Here is an 8,605-nt window from a genome sequence, read left to right as displayed (position 1 = left end):
ATAGTAGCAAGAGCTGAGGGTGACTGTGTAAGAGCAAGAGGGGCGCCAACTCCTGTGGGGGGAGGGAGGAAGGTTTCTACTGTGCACCCCACCCTGCAGGAGAATGTCAGACTTTAGGGCAGCTGCCATCAGCCCCAAGGGCATCAGGACTCTGCCTCTGAACCAGAGGTGCTTTCCCGACTAACTTCAATCTGGAGAGATGGTAAGTTATCTAACCGGCTCTTCTTTTGGCGAGACTGTTCTTTCTCCTTTATCAGAGCCCCCCATGCCCTTTGCAGCTCAGAATCATCTTCCTCAGTGCCTGGCGCCCTGTGATCCACCTTCTTTGTGTTCTTTTCTTTGGTCTTGGGTGCAGATCCTAAGCGAGTCCATAAACTACCTGTTTGGGTGAGAAGGCATTTCAGTTTTGGTGGTCAATGCTGACAAGCAGGGTAATACAGAGGAAGCAGGGACACTGTCAACACCTGATGCACAAAAGACACTGGGAAAGGGTCTGTGGCTCCTGTAACCTTTGTACAGCATTAGGAAGGTAATCTCATTTCTCTGGCTATAGTCCTCTGCCTGGAAAACTGAGGGATCTGGACCAATGGGGACAGTTGGGGACATGTGCCTCTCATGCATATCAGAGTCACCTGGGAGGCTGCTTATGCTACACCTGCCCCTCCCTGGTGAGACTCACCATTCTGTGTAGAGCTTCATTCTGCCGGAAGTGGGCCATTCCCAGATCATTCCCAGCTATAAATTCTGCAAACTGATAGGCCTGCTATACTGTAAACTTTCAGAGATTTGGCCCACTATTCATTAATTTTTAAAATGTACTTTACTAATATCTAAAAATAGAAAAATTATGTTTATAATTTCATAGCATACTACACTATAAGGCTATTAAGCATTTTATTAATAAAGAATTTAACAATGTAATAAAAATGATCATAATAAAATCCTGTATGAACAAAGAATACATATATGGACAAAGACTTGAATAGAAACTTAAGACTAAAAAATATTCGTGCTAGGGCAGCCTGGGTGGCTCAGCGGTTTAGCACCACCATCAGCCTAGGGCATGATCCTGGAGTCCCGGGATCGAGTCCCACATTAGGCTCCTTGCGTGGAGCCTGCTTCTGCCTCTGCCTGTGTCTGCCTCTCTCTCTGTCTCTCATGAATAAAAAAAAAAAATCTCTTAAAAATAAATAAATAAATAAATAAATAAATAAGTAGTATTCGTGCTAAGCAGAAAGAACCAAGGCTGATTTTGTTTTTTCCATTTTCTAAATTTTCCATTACCCTTATTATTATAATTATGACAATGACTGTAATGGAAGAAGAAAAATAATTTATTTTCGACATATGCTATTTCCTGCCTTTGACTAACAAGGTATTTCCATGCTACAGTCTGCTCTTACCCAGTTCCTACTCCCCCCCCCTCAGTTTTAAGTGTTACCAACCTGATTTCTTCTCCCGAGTATCAGAGTAGAGGCCTTTAACATCTTGCCTGGGAACACCCAGCCTACTATGTACATCAGAAAAAGGCTCTCTCCGAAAGACTGGGGTACTACTAAAAGCCTTTTCTGGAGAATATGGTCTTTTTCCTAACCGCTGGCGTATATCTAGAAAAAGAAAAAAAAAGTTTTACTATGACCAATCATGTGTGCTTTGCTATTGATACTGTCAACCTGAGATCTCTAGAGGACCTCGTGCCAAATCTCCTCAAATGAGGGCAAAGTACCTGACAAAATCAAGCTTCTAAAATCCTTCTCTCTATATAATCAGTCTGGATTTCCCTAAGAGAATTCAGACATACAGGCTTTCAGTGAGAAAAAAATTCTCAGCTGACTGCTCTAGAAAGGAACTTCTGAGGCAAAATTAACTCTCTACAATTTCCCCAGTAGACCTACCTCCCCTCTATGCTCCCACAAACTACTTCTTACAGACCTATCAGAGCACTTACTCCATTCTGTTTTGGAGTGGAATTACCTGAATGTGTGCATTCATGTTTCTCCATCTAAGTTCTATGATGACTTGCATCCCCTCCAGAGATTCCAGCATTCCCAGCATCTAACCCAGAGCCTGGCACACAGCAGGCAAGGCCAAGTACCCACTCTGCGACTCTGCACATGTATACCATCTAGTTCAAATTCTTTACCATTTATATAACAACTCAACTTGATTTCTATTATTCTTATGTATAAAGTATATCAATGACATATAAAGTAAAATAATTGGGACAAAAATATTGAAGGCTAGTACTGCAAATTTATGATTATTTTTCATGTCTGAAAGTTCTACTGCCTAACCTCAAATTTAGAGGTGATGAACTATGACAATTAAACCAGTTCATTAAGGGCAATGCTTAATCCAAGGACCTATCTCTGCCTTGATTTGCTTTCTGGAACTCAGAAACACAACTCAACAATACCTGATTTAGTATTGCTGCCTTGTGGCCGTGGACGTGTGTGCTGGCGTTTTTCATCTAACAGATGTCGGACATCTACAAATTTCTCAGTTGGTAATTTGTTACCAATTCGGTTTTTGATATTGCTTGTAGATATAGTATCTGCCCTCATGGAGTTCCTTAAAAAAAAAAAAAAAAAGGCACAGTTACTACCTCCAACTGTGGGACAATGCCTACACAATAATCTCATGTAATTTGGAGAAAATAATTTAAGCAGCCCAATCTAATACAGCCAATATCCACTCATAAATACCATATACCAGTAATTATTTCCTTACAAAAATCATGATCAGCCTGCTATAAAGAGACCAATCAGCACAAGTAGGTTACTGAGTTTTCCAGGGTGGTTTCCACAAATGATATTGTAAACTATCACAGAATATGTAATTGCAAGTCCCCTCCTTTCTGAGACAAACATTAAGTAAGGCCTGCAAAGGGCTAAGGGATCTCTGTGCACCCAGGCTGTGACTTCACTATAGTCAAGATGCGACAGAGTCTACAATCTCTTTCTTTAAAGAACAAACTTCTCTGTTATAGACATCTGCTACCATGCTAGGCACCAGCATTATTCTGGCAGCATCCAACATTGCAAAGTTCTCTGAAAACTAAAAATAAGGATATGAACAAAGCCATACAAATGAACCAGATTGAACTGTTTTTCTTTTCCCCAAACACACTACCAAGAACACTTAGAGAGAATACCCCTATAGATGCCAACTCTTTGAGCTGTGCACATGCCATCTGCCCTCAGGAATCTGCTCATCCCCAATAGTCATCAAAGAAATACACATTAAAATAACTTTTTTTTTCTTGGTCCACAAAATTAGCAAAACTTACAGTGATAAGACTGATAACTATAGAGGTAAAAGGTTATAAAGTGATTAAAATCTTTTTGCAACGAAATTTAGCAAAACCAATTTTTATTTTAAGATTTATTTATTTTAGAGAGGGGGAGGGAGAGAGAGAGAGAGAGAGAATATGTGAGAGGAGGAGTGGGTGGGGAAGAAGAGAGGGAGAGGAGAGAGTCTTAAGCAGACTCTGCACTGAGCCTAACATGGAGCTTGATCTCATGATCCTGAGAACACGAACTTAGCCGAAACCAAGAGTTGGATGCTGAAACTGTGCACCCAGGCAACCCTAACACCATCACATTTTTCAACATATATGCAGCTCTGTGCAATAACTGGAATTCAAGAAATTTATCTAGTTAGTGCAACAGTAAGATATATTTTAATTTTATTTATTTATTTTTTAATTTTTTTCTTCTTATGATAGAGAGAGAGAGAGGCAGAGACATAGGCAGAGGGAGAAGTAGGCTCCACGCACCGGGAGCCCGACGTGGGATTTGATCCCGGGTCTCCAGGATCACGCCCTGGGCCAAAGGCAGGCGCTAAACCACTGCGCCACCCAGGGATCCCTTAATTTTATTTTTTAAAAGATTTTATTTATTCATGAGAGACACAAAGAGAGGCAGAGACACAGGCAGAGAGAGAAGCAGGCTCCATGCACAGAACCTGATGTGGGACTCGATCCCGGGACTCCAGGATCACACCCTGAGCCGAAGGTAGATGTTCAACCGCTGAGCCACCCAGGCATCCCAATAGTAAGAAAATAGAAACCTAAATGTCTATCAATAAGGGATTGACCAAATAAATCATGATATTTTCAAACAAAGGACTATATCTGGATGAAAAAATAGAAATCTACACTATATTAAACAGGAAAAGCACACTGCAAGACAATATAAATACAACTTCATTTCTGTAGAAAATAGAAATCTACACTATATTAAACAGGAAAAGCACACTGCAAGACAATATAAATACAACTTCATTTCTGTAGAACTCTGGAATTTCTCCATGTGTTAGGTATATGCATAAAATTAGCAGGAAAGTTATTCACTCGACTGCTAAGTCATGATTTTAGGAAAGGATAAGATTATGGGTGATTTTCACTTTCGGCACTGTCATTTTTTTTCTGCACTGTCATTTTTATAACAATGATTAATTCTTGTATATTTAAAGGAAAAATCTGATGCAACAGATAAAATTATAAAATTAAGAGTTAAGAGGAAGTTAGGAATTAGTATTTAAAACAAAATTAAAAGCATTGATAAAAAGACAAAATATTTTCACCTAATATTTTTCAACTGAGATTCCACTTCATCAGCATACATGGTCATTTTCATGCTTTTCTTTGGTGAAGGAGTGGAAATCATTTTCAGTTCTAGATCATAGTCCATTTCATCGGAGTCTGAACTGCTGGCACTGGACTGCCTAGATGTGCTCCGCTCCCGGGTCTGCTTGAGAGCTGGGAGCTCCTCATGGTACTCTACTACCACCCTGTCATCTGCATCCATGTCCTGATCCTCCTCCTCCTCTTCTTCCTCTTCCTCTTCAATGGGTTCCTCTGGAACATTTACTAGTCCTAAGAAATTTAACCAAAAAACATTAGGAAAAGCACTAAAATTAATGAATCTGATTTTCTGCTCTATATTGGTGACCTTTTTAAAAGGTGGTGTTCCCGTGCCCGAGATCTTACTGGAGTATTATCTGTATTAGTGCCAATCTAGTTGCCATTCTGATACCTAAAATAGAAGATTGGCTAGGTAAAGTATGATCTAGCAACCTGATGGAATATTATAAAGTTATCTAAAGTACAGTTGTCATTATTCGTGAATTCTATATTTGCAAATCTGCCATATTTATTTGTAACTCTGTATCAACACTCACAGTGTTTTCATGGCCATTTGTGGACATGCACAGAGTGTCAAAAAAAAATTGAGTCACCAGATGTGCGTATTCCCAGCCGAGGTCAAATGAGACAACACTCTTTCTTGTTTCAGCTCTCATACTGTAAACAAGTGCCCTTTTTTGGAATCTATGAAGTGCCATGTTTTTCATATTTTTGTGGCTTTTGTTGGTGAGTTCACTTAAACATTTAAAAAAATGGCTTCCGGGTATAGTGTCAAAGCTGTCTAGTGTTTCTAAGCACAAGAAGACTGTGATGTGCCTTACAGAATAAATTTGTGTTAAGTAAGCTTTGTTCAAGCATGAGTTATAATGCTGTTGGCTGTGAGTCCAATGTTAATGAATCAACAATATGTATTTAATAAGTTATCTTTAAACAGAAACACACAGCAAAGAAGGTTATATACTGATCAGTTGATGAAAATGGTGACCAGAGTCTCTGAATGTTTTAGTATTCACTATATCAATGATCACAGTGACTTTATAGAACATAACCACCATGAATAACAAAAATCAACTGTAACTTTAGAGTTCATGGAAAAATGCTTGTAAAGTAGGACTAAAAATATATGTTCACAACAATTATATTTGTTATGAAAATAGATAAGGAAAATATAAAATGAAATAAGTTGCTTATAATAAAAGTGCTAGAATTAGGGGGTGATTTGCTTTTCAATTTCTTTAATCTAAAGATTATATGATAAAATATCTTAGAATTTGAAATTGGTATAACCTGTAACTGTAACAGAAAAGTATGTGCATTTTTTAGATGCAGATTTCAAATATACAATTTTGAATATATACATTAAATAAAAACGAGACTTCACCTGTCCGTTACAATGATAAACATGTATGCATATTATCCTATGTTTGTATGCTGACTTAGCAGTTCTACAAAGCATGTAGAAAATTCTATAAGTTAGATTAAAAATAAAAACAAATCTTTATAAAAACATAATGAAAACGGTTCTTTTATAATATGCACCAAAACAAAGGAACAAAGGATGGACGGAACAAAAAACAAAATGAAACCAAGTCGTGATATCTCATTTAACTGAGACATTCGTGTACACAAGCCAATAAGCATAAAACACTAAACGTAGCAGTCTATTTTCAACATCAAAGAAACCATAAAATCAAGTCATATGATAAAATAACTTAAAAAGTTTTCATGCAGCTTTTGATATTAATAGTAGAAAAATTAGATTGCTACAGAAAATTTTCTTTCAATTTCTCCTATGTCACATTTGGCCCTTTTTGTTAGAACAGCTCTTATTAAATCATTTGACCTCTTTTGTATGGGCAATTTAAAATTAATTGTGACTTGACTTACTTTCCTATATGTTGGCAGAGGGTGAGGGCAAGGAAGAGAGGATGATAAAGTTTGGAACCTTAAAAGACTGTATTAAGAATAAGAATATGATTTCGGGAGCCAAACATGTGTCTACCCAAGAGCTGAGCAGGCAACTACCGGAATGTCGGTGTTTATAGGACGTCAAGCCAACGTCATCCCCAATCAGGGCTCTCTTCTTGATCACATCCCGCTGAATGCGACGGGAATGATATCTTCGCTTCCTGCAACATTCCAAAATAAGCACATAATCAAAAACCAATAGGAAGGACCTTGAAATCCACTAATTGAGTTTAACTGTACACCGATGCAATGTTAGGTGCTGAAACAGACATTTTACATGAAACTAAAACTTGGCCTTTCATACCATTTAACCCACAGTTAAGAATCTTGAACTTTCTTCTTGTCTTCCTTGAGTCCACACATAGTGCTGACATTCCACTGCAGAATACCAACTGAGGGATTAAGAAAAGCTTAGGTACTATTTAAAATTGTATTTTAAAATTTTGGACTCACCAAGAATTACTAAGAATTCCTTTCATGCCTCCGTAATTTGGATTCCCATATTTCATGTAATACTGACTTCTTCTGGCTGCTCCAAGTTCCTTTTTGTCATCTAAAAATTAATTACGACAGTTACCTAGGATTTTGCATTGGTATGAAGACAATGTTGAATGGCTAAAAAAAATGTTTTCCATAGTTGGGATCAGATCAGCACAATCTACCAACAAAAGGGAAAGATACACTACAAATATTCACTCTCAGTGCCTACAAAAGCAGAGCAGTATAGAGGGGGTGGAGTAAAATACAGAGATGAATGAAGTTAAGCTAATGTTAAGGAGCTGACCTCATAGAGAAAACACTGCTAACAACAACAACAATACAACATACAAAGTTCTAAGAAGCTTAAGAGAGCTACAGTCAGTATAGCTGTGCGGGAATAAAAAAAGCTTTCTAGAAGAGGTAGCATTTTCACTGTCTCCATGAAAGATGACATTCATTTCTGAATGACAACACTCCAATAACAAAGAATTAATGTTAAAGAAAGAGACTATACATAATTCCATATATCTGGTAAAGCATTTTTTCCAATCTATCATGATGTTCTCAAAATGGCTTAAAGAAAACAGCATAGCACCATTCACTTAGAATGCATTCAAATAAGATACTCTATAAACATAGAAAAGATCACTTTTGTCAAGTTAAAATGCCAGTCAATAGAAAGAAAAGGTGGTCAGTGATCACACACATTTTCGTAACAGGTCTTTGCTAGCTCCTGGGGCACTCATGGATTACAAAAGGTGAATACCAATACACATGTATCTGGTGCTACACGTAAATAGTGGCACAAGCCAACAAGTGCACCCTTTAAAAAAAAACATGCCCACTAGCTCCTTGGAGAAATGGCTGATTCCAGATCTGGGACAGGGAAAGTACAAGTCGAGTCTGGTAAAACGAGATGTTATACTGTGCCATAAAGTAAGAAAATGCTCAAAGAATCATGAATGCATGTCAAAACAATAAAGCTTAAAGGGGCTCCACTGGCCAAATCCAAGAAGATTCATAAATCAAATGAATGATAGGAATGAATGATAACCCACTGAATAAGACTCATGAATCTAAACAGAAAGAAAGAAAGAAAAGAAAAGAAAAGAAAAGAAAAGAAAAGAAAAGAGCAAACTTCTTACAAAGCAGAATGCCAAATAAAGAAATGTAGAGTTAAAAAGTCATCAATGGATGCTGAGTGGAATTATGAGCAAAAGTCTATTTACATAATCTTGAAGTACCTCCCACAAATTTTTATATTAACAAATGGAAAAACAGGAGAAACCTTAACCAAGTGAGAAAAGTTAACATCTCCATAAATGGGACAAGTAAATATCATGTCTCCTGACATATGCACTGAAAATGATATAACAGCACTTCTGTGGTACTCTTGCCTAACACGCACAATTTGATTTAATCAGGAGGAGATATCAGACAAACAGAAACTGAGAGGCAGTCTATAAAATAATGAGCTGAGGGGATCCCTGGGTGGCTCAGCGGTTTAGC

At 37.6% G+C, this 8,605-nt stretch overlaps 1 protein-coding gene across 5 annotated transcripts in view; it reads right to left on the bottom strand.

Moving 5' to 3' along the window:
• Positions 1 to 8,605, bottom strand: part of NCBP3 (nuclear cap binding subunit 3) — a 38,396-nt gene that overhangs the window by 9,081 nt on the left and 20,710 nt on the right. For 3 of the 5 annotated variants that reach the window (XM_077851647.1, XM_077851648.1, XM_077851651.1), the window contains 6 exons: positions 7,070 to 7,169; positions 6,674 to 6,777; positions 4,588 to 4,879; positions 2,417 to 2,571; positions 1,446 to 1,607; positions 217 to 379 (listed from right to left, as the gene is read on the bottom strand). In XM_077851647.1, coding sequence (XP_077707773.1) covers positions 217 to 379; positions 1,446 to 1,607; positions 2,417 to 2,571; positions 4,588 to 4,879; positions 6,674 to 6,777; positions 7,070 to 7,169 — 976 coding nt within the window. Of the gene's footprint in view, positions 1 to 216; positions 380 to 679; positions 831 to 1,445; positions 1,608 to 2,416; positions 2,572 to 4,587; positions 4,880 to 6,673; positions 6,778 to 7,069; positions 7,170 to 8,605 lie in introns of those variants that run through there. The other 2 variants (XM_077851649.1, XM_077851650.1) reach the window with 2 other exon arrangements.

This window comes from Canis aureus, chromosome 16 (genome assembly GCF_053574225.1).
Source record: "Canis aureus isolate CA01 chromosome 16, VMU_Caureus_v.1.0, whole genome shotgun sequence".
Taxonomy (NCBI): domain Eukaryota; kingdom Metazoa; phylum Chordata; class Mammalia; order Carnivora; family Canidae; genus Canis; species Canis aureus.
The sequence above is the reverse complement of the archived record's forward strand: the minus strand, read 5'-3'. Positions and strand labels throughout refer to the sequence as shown.